The 19,364-nt window shown below is 42.9% G+C and overlaps 3 protein-coding genes across 3 annotated transcripts; 1 reads left to right on the top strand and 2 right to left on the bottom strand.

Moving 5' to 3' along the window:
• Nucleotides 1-606: 606 nt before the first annotated feature.
• VFPPC_16885 (fungal zn(2)-Cys(6) binuclear cluster domain-containing protein) lies at nt 607-1,355 on the bottom strand (the record flags this gene model as incomplete). The annotated part of the gene is made up of 3 exons (XM_018294638.1): nt 607-980; nt 1,033-1,158; nt 1,253-1,355. The coding sequence occupies 3 exons, from the start codon at nt 1,353-1,355 to the stop codon at nt 607-609; spliced, it is 603 nt and encodes a 200-aa protein (XP_018137159.1).
• Nucleotides 1,356-14,389: 13,034 nt separating this feature from the next.
• Nucleotides 14,390-16,266, top strand: VFPPC_10140 (fungal specific transcription factor domain-containing protein; the record flags this gene model as incomplete). Its single annotated transcript, XM_022428693.1, has 2 exons — nt 14,390-16,202; nt 16,262-16,266. 2 exons carry the CDS (start codon nt 14,390-14,392, stop codon nt 16,264-16,266), a joined length of 1,818 nt encoding a protein of 605 aa, XP_022284002.1.
• A 237-nt stretch (nt 16,267-16,503) lies between these two features.
• VFPPC_10141 (copper amine oxidase) lies at nt 16,504-18,828 on the bottom strand (the record flags this gene model as incomplete). The annotated part of the gene is made up of 5 exons (XM_018288562.1): nt 16,504-17,421; nt 17,514-17,765; nt 17,859-18,259; nt 18,327-18,531; nt 18,595-18,828. The coding sequence occupies 5 exons, from the start codon at nt 18,826-18,828 to the stop codon at nt 16,504-16,506; spliced, it is 2,010 nt and encodes a 669-aa protein (XP_018137161.1).
• Nucleotides 18,829-19,364: the final 536 nt, after the last annotated feature.

The following is a 19,364-nucleotide window of genomic DNA, read 5'->3' as shown; positions in this document are numbered from 1 at the left end:
TAAAGCTACACCCTATCCACCACCAGAATGTCGAAAAAGCTGGGCAACGATTCCTTCTTACCCTTCGGCTTCCTCATTCGAAGTGAAATGCGACCTCCCATCACAGTGCCACCCTTCCCTGCCGGCGAGTCTAGTCATAACCCATTGGCACCAACTCTCCGTCTCTAGCATCTTCTTTATCTTCTCCCTCACCCGCTCTTTCTCGTCCATTAGCTCTCTTACAATTCCTTCTCCATACGCCGTCAGCAGTCCCCATTTCGTCTCCAGCATTTCCCTGCTATTGCATGTCCCCCCCGCTCTTCCGACTCATGCCCTAACGCAGCTGACTCCAAACATCATCGCTACTGTCACAGGATCGAAGTCAGAATGGTCGGAAGTTGGTGAACAAGTCCAATATCAATGGAACGCTGGCTAAGTACCCCAAAATTCTATTAGCTGGCTGATGCGCCTATTCCAAAGAAGATAAAAAGAACCCCAATGCCTCTAGCTACGGAGAATTCAGATGCCCGCACCCGCTGTTCGGTTTCCTCTAGCTTGCGACGTCGTGATACTGACGCTTCTGTTCCAGACCACATCGCGGCGTCCTCTGTGCATACAGGCGCAAATTTAGAAGATTGATTCCATAGCCCAATCATCAGGCATCATGCCTTCTGCCCACGCCGTACCAACTTGTCCCCAATGCTGATAGTACTCATTGGCATAGAAGCCCTGGCCGACAAGATCCATCGTAGCATCTAATGCCCCTAGTGTCCTATCGGCTAAGGCTCCAGAAGACGACGACATGTCAAACATTATTTCGGGCGATGCTACGGACAATAAATGCTCGTCTCGGCCATGCACCTCTAGCCTTTGAAGGGGGCCGTCCATGGATCCGTTAAAGGCAGCATTAGGCCCCAATCCAAATGCCAGACCGAGAGGCATCTTGACCTTGGGCTCTAGTTTATATTCGCAGGGAACGGAGCGACCTAGACATCTGCCACCTAGGATATGTTAACATCAAGAGATTACTGACAAGTCCGCAATTGAACATACATGAAGGCTTCTCATGGTCACACTTCACTTTAAACGAGATGCATCGTTCGCAGGAACGCTTCTTGGTAGGCATTATCTTGCCAATTGACTTTTCGCACCGTCGTCTATGTCGATTTCGAAGGTCTCCTAAGGACGCCCTATATTAGCAACACGTCCATCCCAACACTCTGGTTAAGGTTAAAGGACCATTAAAAAAAAAGAAGCCCAAAGACAAACTTACCCCGCCTGAACTGCTTTAGGCAAATGTTACATACGTGGACGTCACCCATGTCTAATTGCGCCGCCAATCCGGATCTGGAATGGGAGGAGCTCGAAGATGGCATTGTGATTGACTTTGTTCGGTAACAAGGCAGAAAAAGAGACGGATAATATCGAGCGATGAGGCAGACCAGCAGCCGTCAAAAGCTCCCAATGAGACGCCAAGGAGTAGTCAACGAAGAAGAGTTTATTCTGTCCTGCAGAAGACTATTCTTATCTTCGCGGGGAGAGCGTGCCAATTTATGTACTTAATTAGTTCTGTGCGCGCTGTCTATGCCGGCTGGTGTGCATATCCCGTAATCCTGACTTCAAACCTCAGGGTCAGGATGCGTGTGAGTCACCCAGAATATCAGTCCGCAAACCTGAATGCTATTTTCGCCCTCAAACAATCGGAAAGACTTAGGTAACTTCTAAATTCCGTGCATGCAGTAGAAAACTGAGTGGAAATGCAAAGTCTCATTGTCCCGATAACCCTTGTTCCCAAATCAAACTAAAACCACTGATCTCGTGGCGTTAAAACCAGGGAGTAATTTCATGCATGACGGCTTGAATGATAATGTTAAGTATAGAATCTGTGGCATGGCAGTTGCCGTATGCAGAGTCTAATCAAAGCAGTAGGAGCACTTCGGCTATTTTTCCTGTTATGGTGTGCATGTAGATCGATCGATAGTTGTGTTCTCAACTTAAATTTTTGTGTCTTATTCTGTATATGACTTGCGGATGGCAATACAGGTACGGTATGCATGTTGAATGGGACTTATTATATGGTAGGACCCTGATCGATATCTTGCTCGACTTCTTTGTTGATCAGCCTGGCTTGGCTTCATGTGGAGTCCGGAAAGTTCACGAGCCAATACATTGACCAATTCCTCAACCTGATATTTGTTTTTTGCCTTTTCGGGTTATGGGTGGAGACCCCGGGTAACGTTATTAGAGCACCCAAGGGTGCTTTACGTCGAGGATTCCCCATTCTCACTAATGTCTTCGGAATCTTCAAACTTCTAAACGGTATGTATCATGTTCGGCCCCTGGACCGGAACATCACGTCGCCATGTACCTGTCTCATATCGCGGAGGCAAAGCGTCCAAGCAAAAGAGGCTGGTAAACGATACCCGCTAGTCCGCACCAGATCAGATTGAGTTGCTAGAGAAGCGTGTATCATGTTTAAATTTATGCTTATTTATTTAGACCCGTTGTCTACGCGCACGGCCCCGGGGATGTCGGGTACAAAGTCTCAAAGCAGGGTGCTTCAGGGTTCGCCAAGGTCCTTAATACCTGTATATGTTTGGCATGCCTCACCCTCAAGCTCAGTGCATAAGATTTCCTTGCCAAGAGAACATTACTCAGGGATGCCATAAATGAATTCTGGCATTGCTTATCTCTTAAAGCGCTTCACTTCTGGCGCTTGCATATCTAGTTTTGGACTGGGTCTTAGTGATGTTGTACTATACGTACTTTGGCATTGTACATACGTACGTACTTTGAGGGTGCTAAACGTACACATATTTTGTACGTTTAAGGGGCCCACAATATACCCAACATCTGAATTTATGGGTCTGTACGTATGTACGAAGTAACAGGTAACAGTAAGCTCTGTTGGCTAAACTCCAGCTGTCACTAAAACCATGGTGCTCGCCGCCTGCTAAAGCTAACGATGCCTTTCGTTTGGATACAATTTATCAGCATCGGCCGTCCAACAATCCAGCAAAAGCAAGCGATACAGATACCGTCACTTCTAGAAGGGTCTTATAGCGATCTCTGTTAAAACTTAAGAGGCCGAAAGAGCGTACCCGGCAGCAACAAGAAAGAGCATCAAGCTCAGTGTTTCCGAAACAGGAAAGATATATTTCTAAGCATGTACTTGTACGTACTATTGAGCTATACGTACGGGACTATTGGCAAAATACAGGACGTACGTACGGTCGTGTACTATACAGTTGCATCACTACTGGCCCTGTATTTATGCCTGGCGGACTATTCGACAGCTGTTCATGAAGGATAAAATGAAACGTAATGTCAGAAGCTGTCTCTTAGACTGCGTACTGCAAACTTCTTTGACTCGATTCTATGGCTGCCAGCCCGGCGGCGACGCTATGCATGTTAATGTAGGCTTTTCATCTGTTTGTCGAATTTATAAGGCTGCGTCTATTGGTTAAGCAAGAAGATATAGGGTAATTGCTAGATGGCATAAGATCATATATATCAGGAGATAAGTGGCCGGCAGGCCACCTGGAATGTTTTGTCATAAGGCTAGAATTATCCTTCTAAATTTACATACACGACGTGAGCCTCTCTTGTGAGAGAAGGAGGACGAACATGGACAAAAAAAAGTATTTACCGAAAATCCTACCTGTGTACCGTAACATAAAGTGGCGTAATCAAATATAAGTCTCAGAACGTGACACCGCTAGCTATCACATCCAGATCTCACCAACAAAACCAACCTCTTCTTCTTCGGTGGCTCCTTTGTGCCCGAGCTCGCAGAAGGAGCAGGCTCAATGGTAGATAGTATTAGACTCTGAACCAGCAGGGCTTTAAAGATAAAGAAATGTCAATGAGAAGCTCTACCCGCCCCGAACCCGTCGTTTGACCCTTCTCGTTACAAGACACCTTGTACACTCTATTAACAATATCACCCGTTTGAATGGCAAATTCTCAATCCACTTTTGCGTCGAAGCTGCCTTTGTTCAGTGGCTCGGATAGAGCAGCACGAATAACAATCGCCTAAGGAGTCCGATAAAGGCCGTGTGCCCCAACCACTCTTGGAGCAATTTAGTTAGGTTAGTGGTCGGCCCTGAGAATAACGGTGGGCGGACTAAGGGTCTCCTCTAGAGCCTAAAGCGGCTGGGTAGCTATTAACTTGCGATATAGCTAGAAGCTGCCAGAATTAGCCAGATTTATAGCTTGTAACTCTAGGTTTTAATTAGAGCAGCTTAGAAATACTCTATAATTATAGTTAGAATTACTAAAATAAAACGCATTTTATAGTTATCTCTAAGATACTAATGTGAGTGCATAGTGAGCTGGACAGCATAGTGAGCTAGACACCCTAAAACGCCATACAAAATAGCACTTTTTATATCCCTATAAAAACCACCAAAAATATAGTAAAATATATCTAATTTTAATATAGCATTTCTAGCTATTTAATTATCTTAATTCCCAATTTTAAACAATCTAGCTTAACTAGTTATCTAGAAGTAAAAATTTTCTTATTAATACTGTGTATTTTATGAGTTTTTAGATATAGCTTTAGAATTATGTAATTCTAGCTCCTGCAAATCTAGAACTATATTTTTAGTTTAGTTAAAAGTAATATATTAAAATTTCAGCTATTTTAAGGCTACTTTAAGTAATTTTTGTAGAGGTATAAAAAGTGTCTTTTGGGTGAGAGTGCGAGTGGGCGGCCTGCTATGCTGGCCGACTCGCTATGCACTCACGTTAAGCTATATATAATAAGCTATCTATAGTATTAAAGCGCTAACTTATTTTAGTAGATACTAATTTGTAGAATTATACTAGCTATATATATACTATAAAGTAGTTAGTAGCTATACTATTAATATAACTAGCTTGCTAGTTTATAACTTTAGAAATCTAGATTCTTTTGCATTTATGTATCTAGCCTTTTACTATAGCATGTAAAGGTCTGGGCTTAAAGCCCAGTCTTGTGTGCGCAACTGAGGGAGCCTGTATAGTGCTAGATTGGGCAGTCATAAGGGACTTGTTTAATTTGTACTCTTTTGCCGTAGTGGTAAAAGAGCCCAGCGTAACCGGTATATCTACAGCTAGCATCTGCGATAGCCCAATCGGGCTAGACCATAACAATAAGTACCTAACAAAATAAATACCAGAAGAATATTATGTGGAATATATCGTGATTTAAGAGACCCATCTTATACCTAACCCTTACCGTGATGCCTCCTCAAGCAGATAAGCCGCAAGGCATAACCTAAACCCCGAAATCCACTTTCTTTTTCTGCCCACTCCGTACAAAGGATAAACCAGCCTTACTTCTACCCCGCTGCAAGGGTTCCACTATGTACATAGGAAGTGGCCCGATCTTATTAAGTTTCAGTGTTAACTACGTACAGCTCTAGCAACTGGGCCACGTTCCGGAGCAAAATCTGGGGGAACTGCAATTAGGACATAACTGGTGCAGAAACTAAAACTGGGTTGCTCTAGCAGAAAAAACTGCAGCGCCTAGCGGTTAGTGTGTCGTGTTTTAGTAAATGCCCATCACGTAGCTGTAGCTATATTTCTACTAGCTAATATGCATAAGAATTTACATAACAATCGCTTGTGGATAACTAAGCTAACTTAAAGCCCCCTAAGACACTTGTCGGAGACGCTGCAAGTGTTAGGACAACTGTACTTATTATATAGCATAAATCTCAAGTTTATAGCGTTATTCTAGTAGTTTAAAAGTTACTAAGAGCTAATTTTACACTAGAATAAGTCTACAGTAGATCCTAAAATCACACGCAAACCGCATATAAAAGTATTACTGGATATAAATGGGAAAATAACAATAAAACGGCTTTTATCGGTACGTTTAGATTAGTTATACCTGTTACGGATTTAAGCGTAGCGCTTAGATCTTAAGGGGAGAAGGAGATAAGTACGCTGGAAAAGCTACCTAAGAATCTACCACGGGTTTTCACTAGAGCTTAGCTAGACCCTATAAGGGCTCTCTTTAGAACTAAGCTAACCTCTTTTCCCTTTCTCTCTTCTCTCTATAAGAAAAGTTACTATTAGTAACGCTAGCTCGCAGAAGCTGCTAGACTAGCCCCTTACAACTACTTATAGTTACGAAAAATAGTTTTACGGTTATATAATAAGCTAAGCCTAATAGTAGCTTAGCTGCGCTCTTGCCTCTATCCCTATTAGCAAATGAGATTAGCTGCATTAAGCTTCGGAGCTTAAGAGCTCCTTAAGTTCTCCTTTTCTTCCTTTCTTCTTTACCTTTAGATAGTTATTTACAGTCGCCTTGCCAGTTGTTAATATACTCGATCAGATCGCTACACTTTAGTATATTACTATTTACTAACGTATTCCATAAGCGAGCTAGCCACACAGGCGAGCTAGCTATCCAAACAACCTTGTAGCAATAATTATACACAAAACACCACCACAATATAGTAAATTAATTAATCTTTATTGCTACTCTCTTTATTAGATATTTCTATGTTAATTTAACAAGTTTGCGCATTATATCTAGACCTACTACACACACTATACCGCTAACCCTTTATTTTATCCTAAGGCTTAAGACCTCTAGTTTAGCAATTATTATATTTTACCTGCTCTTCTATATTAATTTAGTCTTTAAGAGCCTATCTCTTAGTAATAGTTATACTATTTTCTTAACGTAAATGCATTTTTCTAGCTTTATACTACTTACTTAGTATTATATTTGCCTCTTAAAGTTATATAACCTTAGCCTTTAAGAGAGCTATCTTATATATAAGTCTATATATTCCCTTTATAAATTAATCTATAGCAGATAAAATTAATATTGATAAGCTTTCCTAATAGTAGCTTATTTGCCTTTTAATATAATTAGTTTATAAAGCTATCTTAGTTAGATTATTTAGTATCTTTAGAACCTATATATTTAGTAGCTTAATTGCCTCTTTAATGGGAGATAGTATATATAGCTTTATATCTAACTGTAATAACACACTTTATGGATTAAATAGAATAAGCTCTATCTCTCTAAAGGCTTTCTAGATATTCTTTTCTGTTATTATAGCTTTAAATGCAGCGCAATATATAGGTAGAAAGTTAGCCTTTATAATGTGTGTAACTCGCGCTCTTATTAACCCTTTAATTTCTTAGCTGTATACCTTCTTTAGCAGCCTAAAATAACTAATATCTAGTAGTTAAAGAATATACAATAAATATAATAGTATATATAGCGTAATAATCTTGTAATTCTTGCAAAATAGCTTAAATTCTCTAGAATAGTACCTTTTATGCCTATCTATAATTAGAAGACAATATATACCTATTATACGCGGCTTTATATGCTTTTTAAAGTGCTAAATCTATTCTACGCCTTTCTTATTAGTTTTTAAATAGTTATAAGTAGTAGAGATAACCTAATCTTTAGTAGCGCGCTACCTTTATACTAGTTAGAGAGGTAATACTTCCCACAATAATAATAAATAGCAGGATAGCATAGCTAAGAGAATTAATATCTTAGATTACTAAAACCTATTCTCTATTATCTAGCTAGAATAGAGTTAGCTTTCTATGTCTTTCTAAGCTTATTATAACTATAGTAGGTAAGATTATGCTTATTATTAAGCCTATTTTATTAAAGTTATATAAATTCTTATTCTTATATGCTATACTTTATAACTATATTGCGTGTAAGTTAAAACTAGTTCTTAATTAGCTTTAGCTCTTTACATAAAGCTCTCTAATAGTTATATCTACGCATAAAACGCGTATAGAGCTCTTTATAGCGCTTAAAGAAATTTAAAGCCTAGTTTACTCCCACAAAAGGCGCATCGCAATCCGCAAGCAGTTAATTTACTATCTCTTTAACGCTATAAAGCTAGAGCAAAAAAGATCGCAAATCTAGATTAAGAACATACTAAATAATTAAAGATTTCTCTAGGTTAATAAGTTCCCGAGAATTAGGCATAGTATAGCGTCGCGCAGCGATTCCTTTATGTAACGGTCTAAGCGAGTATATTAACAACTAGCTAGGTAACTATAAATAAGTATCTAACGCTAAGAGAAAAAGCGAAAGAAGAGCAAGAAAGAAAGGGCTTGTAGAGCTCTTATAAGCCTGTGAGCTTGCTTCTGCTAATCCTGCTTGTTGCTAGGGGTTACTAGAGACAAGGCTAGCGATACAGGCAAGAGTGCCAGTCAAGCCACCATTGGGCTTAGCCTGTTACAGATTTTTAGGTGGCCCACTCGCTATCCACCTACATAGTGCTTGGCACTAAAATAAATATACCTCGTTGTATTTTCCCATTTAAAGTGCATTTTCCTAATCAGCGTGCCCCCTGTGTCTAACTTTAGGCGGGCACAGGGCACGGCACTAGTCGGTTTTAAGACCCCCCAAGTAGTACAATTGTCTGTCATTTTGCCGTTGACAGGCCAGCGAAATCCACCAGTGCCAGATTAGTCTTCAGGCTAACCCAGCACGCTATCCCAAAGTCCTTCTAGAAAGAAACATCAGTGGCAGGGCTAGGAACAAGACCAGAGTCCTAGATTAAGTACTTCTCTAGCTCCAGCGGTGAAAGCCGATCCGGAGCATGAGTCGTCCCGCAGTGTGGTAAGGCGAAGTACGTTGCACAATATCGCCCGCCTGCCAACAATGCCCCGTTACCAAAATGCGACGGTAGACCCCGCCATAACTTAGCCACACCAAAGTGAAGGGAACCCACGCCACGCCTACCAGGTCTAACGTCGCAAAGTCCCCAGTCCAAGCCACGCAGAGGTTTCATGACTGCGAATAGCTCTCCCTTTGGGGTGTATCGCGGTTATGCACTGCTGTTGGCTTCAGGTGGACATGGCTTTAAATCTCTTACCATCATCAGACAGAGGCGCCAGGGGCTTGCCATAATGCGGTGTGTAATCGAGAAAAGAGAAGCTACAACGACTCCCTTCCTCAGTATTATTAAACATGATACAATATCATGTGCAGCGTCCAGCCTGCGTCTTCCATAAATAGCCTATGTTTGCGGCATCTCTAGGTTACAGAATCAACACACTCTTTCTATCTATGTTCCGCTGTGACGTTCAACAAAATGCGACACAGAAGGCCTTAAATACAGCAATTTTGGTCTCGTGTATCTCGGCTATTTCTCGCGCGAGCCGGCTGGCTGTCTTACCAATTGCTACTGGAGGGTGCTCCTGTGAGAGATCTAGGTTGTGAGGGCTTGCTTGATTGGTGCGCTGTGCCCCTTTCTTGGCTATAGCTGTAGCTGGGAAAGGCGATATCGTCTAAACCGGACATTAAGAGCTTTCGAGGAGGCGCGGTATTTCGGCTTTCACAGTAGCTACAGAATTTCTCAGAAGAGCATTTTAAGCTCTAACGTTTAGATTAGCTACCGTTTACTCCCCAAGGTTAAACACACTCACAGTGCTACTTGGGCTTGTAGCAACCGTGGCTATTGGGGCTATTTTACAGCTGCATAAAGCGCAGAATTAACAGCGAAAAATGCGCACTTGTTAAGTAAAAAGGTGTATTACAGGCTACTTTCTTAACATCTACGTGCCAAGAAAGTAATAATACAGGAGAAGGTATTAGTAGATACTCAAAACGAATTAATGCTGCACTTTCGGGTAAGCATACACGAGAACTATATAATTAATTAAAGAGAAGAGAATTAAATATTCTAGTGCAACTACGCACCAGCATAGCGAGACTTAATTGCTTTCTTAATAGAATTAGGGTACTAAAATTAAGCTTATGCAAATGTGGCTAAGCATATAAAACAATAGAATACTTTCTATTTTAATGTAGACAATAGACAGGGCAACGGAAGATCTTACTCAATTTTTCACGGGAAAAGAAAGGGAATCTCTTATATTTCTTGGGAGAGAAAGCCCTATTAGACAATAACAAGTGAAACCCAGACATGCGAGCCGTGAAAGCAGTGATTAAATTTGCGATAGCAACAGAGAGACTTGCACGAGATCAGCAAATATTAGACTAGAGAATTATGCATAAAACTATAAAACCATAAAACCATAAAACTGTAAAGGTCTGGGCTTAAAGCCCAGTCTTGTGTGCATAACTGAGGGAGCCTGTATAGTGCTAGATTGGGCAGTCGCAAGGGACTTGTTTAATTTGTACTCTTTTGCCATAGTGGTAAAAGGGCCCAGCGCAACTGGTATGTCTGCAGCTAGCACCTGCGATGGCTCAATCGAGCTAACCACAACAGATAACAGAAACCATGAAACCATGAAACCATGAAACCATGAAACCATGAAACTATACTAACAACAAACAGCCTTAATATTGGCAGGCCGTGCTTTAGCCGCTGAGAATAGAACGCTGAACACTTAGGGAATTGGCCTTTAAGCAGGCCTGTCAGGGAGCAAAGTGAGGTTAAACCAACCAGTGTAAGAGAAAGTATGGGGCTTAAGGTGTTTTGTAGCAAATGTATCGAACCGTAAATAGCTTTCTGTCCTGGCCCTCTAGGGACTTCCCTCCGGGCGAAATAAAATCCGTATCCATATCCGTAGCAGCCCCTAAAAGTGGTGGTGTCCTTAACAAGTCCCGGTGCACGAGCCCATTGCCAGAACTTGACCTCTAAATTGGTCTTTGATCAAGAAAAAAACTGCTGCATCGAATGGAACAAATGAAAACATTACTTTAGCTGCTATAATCGAGCATTGGCTATCTATTCATGTAATTTTTTTAGCACATAATCAGTGGTTGTTGTGCGCTGGTGTGTGCCGGAAGGTAAATTTCGACAGAAAATCAATTCTACCAAGTAAAAACGATTTCGCTTCTAACACACTCTCTTTAGAGCATTCTGATGTGCCCGCGCCGCGTGTGATAAGTTGTGACAGGTAGCGCCTTTCTAAGCTTAACCTTGGGCCTTGTGTAAGATAATTGGTTCCTTTGACCGTCTATGGTTTAGGGTTAAAATTAGTTACCAGCCCACCGTCAGAAAATGGTAGGCAGCCCCCGGCCGGCGACTAATGGGGGGACGGGGCCTCGTCCCTCTAAAACTGGACGGGATCCCGTCTAATTACCACTTTAGGCATTGCGCCTCCGCTTTCGGTTCCTTTTGTTGGCCCAAAACGAACATACCTAAGAGCTCAGAGTACCCCGAGAAATACCGCACTTACACGCAGCTTATTAGCAATTTAGTCTAAATTAAATCACTTCTCTTTAGTTTTAGTAGTTAGAATCCTTTTAATTCTCTAGATTAAATGGTATTTAATTCTTAATTGCTTTAGTTGTTCTAGAAAACCTTAGTAATATTATTTAGTAGTATATCTTTAGAAGGTATAGCCTATGGCAAAGAAAGGTGCTCTTGATTAATAAGGGATTTAGTAAATAAGCATTAAATGCACTAAGTAAATAGCTCTAGTTAAGAAAATCGCGGTTAAGTCTATTAATTAAACTTCTAGCTAAGAGAGAGAGAGAATCTCTCTTTTATCTGTGAGCTTAGCTATAATATTAAATGAAAATACTAAGTCCCCTTTTCCTAGCCCCCTTGTCAAGCCCTTAAGTGTGTGCAATTCCGCCCACATAATAGTAGGTATCTATAAAACTTACTTAATTAAGCGAGAAGTTACTTTATAGCTGTTTAGAATCTATTTTCCTTGTGCTTAACAAATAAGTAGCTACAATCTCAATGTATCAGGTTATCCTTAATTTTAGCAATATTAAAGACTAGATAAAGACTATAAAGTAGATCTTTTGCTAAGGCATTTGCTTCTAAGATAAAGTGGTTAAATAGGGTTTAAAACTAATCTATGCTAACTGTTAACTCTGTGCTAAGAGACACAATCTAATGATTATTACTCTAATAAGGAATAAATAATAGTCCCTCTGTCTTAGCAATTAAGTATCTAAACTAAACATTTTAGCGAGAGAGCTAGCAAATCTAGCGATAATATACGTACCGTAAAGTCGTTAAATTATCTCTAGCTACCCGTCTACTAGTCTCTGTGGAATATTAAGGCTGGGATACGCCGTTAGCAATAATGCTAACTTAAAAAGTAAGAGACGCTATACGTATATAAGTTCTAATAGAGATAGACTAAAGTCTCTTTCTAGCTTAAACTGCTAGCAATCGCTTAAGAATCTAAATATACTGCTAAAGTAAAGTAGTATAGTAGACCTAAGCTATTTACCGCAGACTTCTTGCTTTCATATAGCAATAGAAAGCTTAAATAGTCGCTCTAGAAAGTTAATACTTGCTATATCTAAGAACCCTTTATTCTAGTTATTCTCGTCCTAATTAGGTAGGTTAAAGATCTAGTTATAATTAGCTATATTAGTGTGTATATAATTCTCTAGTCCTCAATTATTATCGCTTATTATGCTAACTAATATGAAATTAAACTTAAAATTATTAAAATCTAAGCTCTAACTTAAGCAAGAGCTTCTAGGTATCGCATTGCTCAGAGCATTGCCGCTTGTTTTTTTTGTATTTTTGTATTTTTTCTTAAATAATTTATATAAAATAAAGTAAAATACCTATAAGAAAAATAAGTAGCTTAAAAAATAGATTACTATATAAATAATAAAACCTACTAAGAAAAGTGGGTCTTAAAGCTCTAATTAGAGCTAAAAATAGAAAAAATACAAATGTATTCTTTTGTATTTTCTTGTATTTTAGGCTATTTTTAGCGTTTTTAGACCCACTCTTCTAATAAATACATTATAGTTTTTTTATTAGCTATTTTAAGGTATAAGTAATTACCCTATATCTATTTTAGTTTATTTAATACAATTATTTTGTTAGAATTAAAAAGAAACAAAATATATTTTTCGGCAATGCTCTGGCATTGCTATAGTACTGGATTTTAAGTAAAGCTTAAGGAGTATTGCTATTGCCTCTATCCTATACTTTTAATTCTTAGAGTCTAATTAAAAAGTTACTTAATACCTTATTAGTGCTAGCATACCTGTGATCTTTTACAGGCAACTGCTAGCTTTTGCTAGCATTAAATATGCTCTATACTTAGTGCTGCCTACACAGCTGCATTCCAATAAGTATATATTGTCGCACAATTCCGCTCTTTTAGACAGAAAATCAAGCTTCGAAGTCGATCGATCGATCATAGCGCAGGATAGCTATGGAATTTGAGGGTTTGAGGGTAATAACTGATTGAATTGAATTATATCTACTTGACTGACTGACTGACTGACTGACTGAGGGAATGAGAAGGAAAATAACTCCCTTTTATAGACCAATTTGAGGGTTTTTCCTGATACTGAGGGGAAAGCTGAGAAAAAGGAAGGTTGAAAAAAAAGAAAGGATAAAAAGAAAGGAGAGTTGACATTTCTCTTGTTGACAAATCGATTTGATCGAATCGATTAATCGAATCGATTTTGATTTCGATTATATTGATCAGCATTGTCACTTAATCGATATCGATCGATAAGAAGTCACTTATGATCGATTCGATATTAATCTGGCATTTAGTCGATCGAGTTGATTGTCGATGGGCATATTTTAAGGAAGAGTTCCAGGTAGGTTGCTGTAAAGGGCTGAACCCGATGGCGGCTTGGCTGCTCTCTCGCCCCAATCCCTGTCAGCAAGCGAGATTAGCTGCATTGAGCTCAGGAGTTGCTCTCCTTTTCTTCCTTTCTTCTTCACCTTTGGATACTTGTTCATAGTCGCATAGCCAGTTGTCAATATACTCGCTTAGGCCCTTACAATTAGGCCAAGTCCTGTCAACACTGCAACCGATTTGACCTCCCTTACAGACGCAATAGTCAACCAAACGCTCTTGTTAACGGATTTTTTGTGTTTTCTTTTGGTGGTTATCTTTTCTTGAATGCCTATTTTTGGCGGGAACTGCCGCCGCTTTTGGCGGCCACCGTAGGCAGCGCATCCATCCCTCGCAATCCCTCCCAACACATTGTCAAAGAGCCATGGAGAAAATATCAAGTGGGCCAACCCGCAGGCGCCACGGATACATCATAATAGGCAACTCTCGACGAGCAACGGGGAGACACTGGGACTCATGACAGGACACGAACAGCCAATAAAATTGCTAGTGGCTACCCCAAATTCCGGCTTGCAATCCTGGGTTAAAGCTTAACTACTAGGTAGTTAACTACCCACCGATTAAGGAAGTTTGAGAGTTACCCCACAAATAATTGGGTACCTGCAACTTGATTCCGAAGCTCTGCTCATCACACAGCTCGGCTGCTCCGCGTCGACTTGAGCAGCTCCTACGCGTGCCAGCATACCAAGCGTCTTGCCATTAACATCTCCCTACACATTTCTTTACGAGGTCTCGGTACTTTCAAGCGATGCCACGAAGTCCTAGGAACAGTGTCAACGACAGGGGAGGGAGGAGGACCAGGACTAGAACCTTTACTGGCTGCTGGACTTGCCGAGCGAGACATGTCAAATGTGACGAGACCCGTCCAACATGTATGAGATGTGAAACAGCAAAGATTGACTGCGAAGGATACGAAGTGAGGCTGCAGTGGGAATCAGCAAGAACATCAAAGACTTCGGGTAATGCCACCGACAAAACTCAGATCGCAGATGACGCCGATTATATAAATGGAAGACAAACATTTTCTGAAACACAGCAGTTACAGCCGCCACAGTCTTGGCTGCAAAATTCCTTCATTCTCCACGACTCACGTTACCAGAGACGCCGAGACTCTACTCGATCAGGCGCTACCTCTGCGAGTGCGGTCATCTCGAGGACTAGGATTCGAAACAGTCCAAAACTCTTCTCGCCGACGCGACACAAGTCCTGTGCTGTAGCGAGCCCGAATCCTTCCTTATCGCCTCCCCTAACCTCTATATTGGACGCGGCTCCCTCTTCCTCTCCGCAGAATCCAGGGCTGGAAGCGCTTGCAACCAATGAGTGGCCTTGTTTTCCAGCAACCATCCCAGAGGCTGGGTCGGAGCACTTTGACAAGCTTCGGGATTCTGTGTCGAATGTAGACGACAGGAGTAGGCCACAGACTCAGTCTGTCTCTGGTGCATGTGGCCAGCTAAGCCCTGCTGCAAACACGCAGCGCGATAGCCACATCGACATCTCCCAGCCTTCTTCGGGTCGTTTTTCGGCCGTCTACACACCATCAGCTTTATCAAGCACTCAAGAAGAAGCTTGTAGGTGGAGCGAAAGTCGGTCAGAGGCAGAGACCCGATCAATATGGAGGTCCCTTCCAAAATATATGGACATCCTGCCTGATATGCCGCTGCAGCGATATATTCTAGAATACTGGACAACACACCTCTGCGACATTGTGTTACCGGTGCCAGGAATATACAACCCCCTCAGAGAGGTTTTCATGCCCATCGCTCTGGAGGGAGCTCGATCAGCACCAAACGGCTCCAACGCTGCCATTGCCGTTTTCCACTTGATATGCATGGCATCTGCTTTCCAACTCTCTCAGGTCAAAGACTCTCATAGTGAGAAAGACCGTTTTGAGAGTCTGGCACTCGCACATCATAACTTGGGCCTCTCACACCTCAGACGAAACCTCATAACTGATCAGCAAGACCAGTACATACCTGTCTTGGCTGCGCTTACCTTGTGCATCGTAAGCGACACCATTACTGTCAGCAACTCCGAGTGGCGAGTTCACATTCACGGCGCCGTCAACTGGCTTCGAGGTATAGACGCGACATTCTGGTCACGCTCAAGAAGCGCCTCAGTTGTGTATCAAATGTTTGCCGGCCTGGCAATCTTGAGCCTCTCACCAGGTATAATCCACGGAGACAGCGACTCGGCCCGCTCTGTTCTTGAATTCCAGTGCCCCCGGGAACTCTACTGCCTTGACCGTGTCTACGGCGTTCCGCACGGCGGCCTGGAAGCGATCAATGCCATGGACAAGATGCAGGGTAATGTCTTGGCTGACGGGTCAATAAGGCGGCCAGATGACCCTACTAGCGATCTGGACGCAGTGGAGATGGAGATGTATCTGTCGGTACCTGACTTGTCCGTCTACGAAGATGCCCATGGCGCGGACCACATGCTGATATATCACCTAAACTATGCTTTCTACTACGCAAACATGATCTACTTCAAACGTACCATTCGAAAAGCACCGGTTAAAGACGTGCAGCCACTGGTCGAAAAGTCTCTACGACACTTGGAGGCCGCCATCTCGTGTTCCTCGCGGAGCTTTTCGCCCTTGGTTTGGACGGCCTGCATCGGTGCCTTTGAGATGGCTGATCAGGCTCTTCAGAGGCGCTTTATTTCCTTGATTGACAAAATCTGGCGTAGTACGAGTTTCGAGGTTTGGGGCAAGGTGAAGAGATTGACTACCCGTCTCTGGGCTGAGCGTGAGAAAAGTGATGGAGACAAGAATTTGCAGTTGCATGAATTTCTACGAAAGGAGCCCGATTTAGGAATAATGCTAATATAGTGCCATTGAAAGGTTTGGCCTAGCTCTAAAGTAACTCCCAAATGACTAGTTTGATGCAACTCAATTTAGACAGCTGCATGTCTTTGTGTAAACCATGGAGAAAGGAAAGAAGATGGCTTCATTTAAAAACCCTTGATTCACTAGACTTAAACGACGGCCTACGCCGCCGCCGTCCCATTCGTACATGTAGCAGCCGCCCTGATCTGGCAACTCTTATTGAAGGCTTGGGTCGAGGGTGGCACGTCCAACGCAGGGTTCTTGGTGAAAAAATTGACAGGTCGCAGGTGGACTTTGAGAATTTCGACGGGCATGACGGGGAAGTCCTCGATACGGGGGACGTGATTGATGCCGAATTGAACCCAGACGACAATATCCTCATCCACCACAGCGTCCTGTCTACCAGCCCAAGTTCGAACACCTGCGCCACCCCGTGACTGATTCGTGTATTGGCCCGCGGCATAGAGCTCGTTTGGCCTGTACTTGGTCACGTAAATATTGTGGTCTGCAAACTCGGCGCGCCTATGATGGTATGATTCCTTGCTTGCGAGCATTTTTTGAAAGTCGTGAACCATGATCTTATAGCCAGCCGCCTTGTTGTTCACCTGATTAAGCGACGAGGTGTTTTTGATCTTGAAGACGCGGTTCTTTTGCTCGTCGAGGTCGTACCCGCCAGAGGTCTGAACAGTCGTCTCCCGGGTGTAGTATCCCGTGCCGTGTGGGTTCAGCGGACTACATGGGTCCATGGCATGAGCTTCCTCGTAGGTCAAAGAGTTGCGAGGGCCATCCAACATTGGGTCTAGACGGAGCGAGAATATGTGCTGGTGTTGGGCGGCGAGTACGCCAGGGTGCACAATGGTGCCCCAGTTCACATCTACACCCTTGTCTATCGGCTGTGTTGAGAGGATACCTGTTGCCCGGACCTCGTAGGAAATGTCGCCGGCTTGTGTGAAAATAAATGCCAGAATGTACTCATAGTTTGCTACCGTGAGAATGGACTGAAGAACGAGTTCCCGTGCGCGAGTTACCACGGCTGTATCGGTTCGATAGTTTGTATGTTTCCATCCGATTCCTGAGTCCTATACATGGCGCACATTAGCAAGAGAACTTGACCAGACGCTTTTCTATTGTAAAGTTCACCCCCGGTGGAGTGGGAGAGAAGACCATGTACCTGTTCATGAATGCAAACGCAATTTGGCTTCTCCACAATGCCTCCGGATGGACTGCTAAGAATACTTGACACATAAAAGATGGAGCCGAGACAATCACAGCCAAGTTTCAGGTTGTTAGCGGTATAGCCAGCTCCAGCATCTCCAAGGTCAAACGCAGCTTTCTTATGGAAAGGATGTCGCGGATCAGCGTATGGAATGTTCATATCGGACAAGGACACGCGGTAAAACAGAGGTCGGCCATCGTATCGAACCTTAAGAATACAAAGTCAGCAGGACAAGAAATTATGGGAATCCTTTGTGTGTGCGCCCATCTCACGCGTACGGCAAGCGTTTGCGTCACTTACATCGTATAGAACCATGCCCTCTCGAGCATTGAAGCCCAGCCGCAGCCGCCATTTTTGCCAAGAGACCACCTGGCTGCATTCAAAGTCCTCTGTAATAGTGAAGCTGGCACCTTCTGGCTGTATCACATTCAGAGGCTTCAGATCAGTGCGCATATTTTGGTACTTGGGCGCATACTCGTTGGGCGGTGGGACTTTGTATCCCTTAGTATCAGGCGTCATGTTATCTGCGCCGGTGGGCAGGTAGTCAATGCGAGTGACACGTCGATGAATGACATCGACAACTGGTGAGAAGGGTAATGGCAACGCATAATGGTTAGATTCTGGGTCAGATGCATGGTCCGGGTGGCGCATGAATAGAAGACATTGGTACTGTCTCCTTTCGTCGTTGATGCCGTCGCTGCCTGTCATGTTATGCGTTGAGTCGATGTTACACGTCAATACAGTTCTAAGAAGCACATCTCCACTTACCGTAAACCCAAGGCTCACAGACAAGCAATGATTTGTCCAAATTGTACTTTTGGAGCTCGGCTAGGACCAAGAGATCAGTGTGCACCAATGCTTCAATCTCGCCGACTTCGTCCAGGTCTGCTGGCCCGTGAAATACTTTGTCGAGTTCCTCATTGTAGACTACTTGACCGGTGGCAAGATTTATAACTGACTCATGAAGGTAGTCCTGTCAATGTCATGAGTTCCGGGTCCGCTCTGCACTCAAGGTAATGGGAGATTTCCATCATACATGGTCTTTCCTGTAGTAAGCCACGAAGCTGCGACGGTCGATAACCGGTCGGTCAGGCCTATGTTCGCTCTCCGCTTGCAAGTACTCAAGCGCAACTTCCTTGTCTGGTTCTTGCAGTGTAATTGTCTTGAAAATAATGACGGTGTTGGCTGGATGTAGCTGTCTGATAATCTGACTGGATAGCTTGATCTCTGCAGCGGTGAGCTGAGAGAAAGGGTGAAGGTTTGGAAACATGTTGAGCGTCGAGATCAGCTTGCGATGAAAAGTTAATGTGCCTATTTATTGCAATGTTTGCGAAACTTGTGCGGACGGGATGGGGGATCTTTATCCACGCAAGACGGATTTCGGGACCCCATGGTCGGCGTCCATTTTAGTATTCCGTCATATCGACAACAAGTCATGACACTGCCCATTCGGGCTCCGACTTCTGAGTAACAGGAGAATCTTGTCACGAAAGGGTCATGGAAGGCCACCATTTCTCATTCTCAGAACGAATCGGCGTGCAATGCCAAACACGAAATCGTGCACCACGGAAACTCTAGGCCCATTTAAGCAGCTCAACCCGATGTAGTCCTCACCCTCAGCCAACCTCTCCAACTGGAAATGAGGAACACAATACACCCCACATTTACTGATAACGCATTTCTTGGTCGTACATGTGCATCCACCGATGCCGTGGTACGTTGTGGAAACAGCCGTGTGTCTCTGGGTCTGATGATCGGTTCACAAAAGGGGATCGTATTTGTTACTGATCTAGAACAGGCCAAAAA

The sequence above is a fragment of the Pochonia chlamydosporia genome (genome assembly GCF_001653235.2).
Source record: "Pochonia chlamydosporia 170 chromosome Unknown PCv3seq00010, whole genome shotgun sequence".
Lineage (NCBI taxonomy): Eukaryota > Fungi > Ascomycota > Sordariomycetes > Hypocreales > Clavicipitaceae > Pochonia > Pochonia chlamydosporia.
This window is presented reverse-complemented; position numbering and strand designations above follow the sequence as displayed.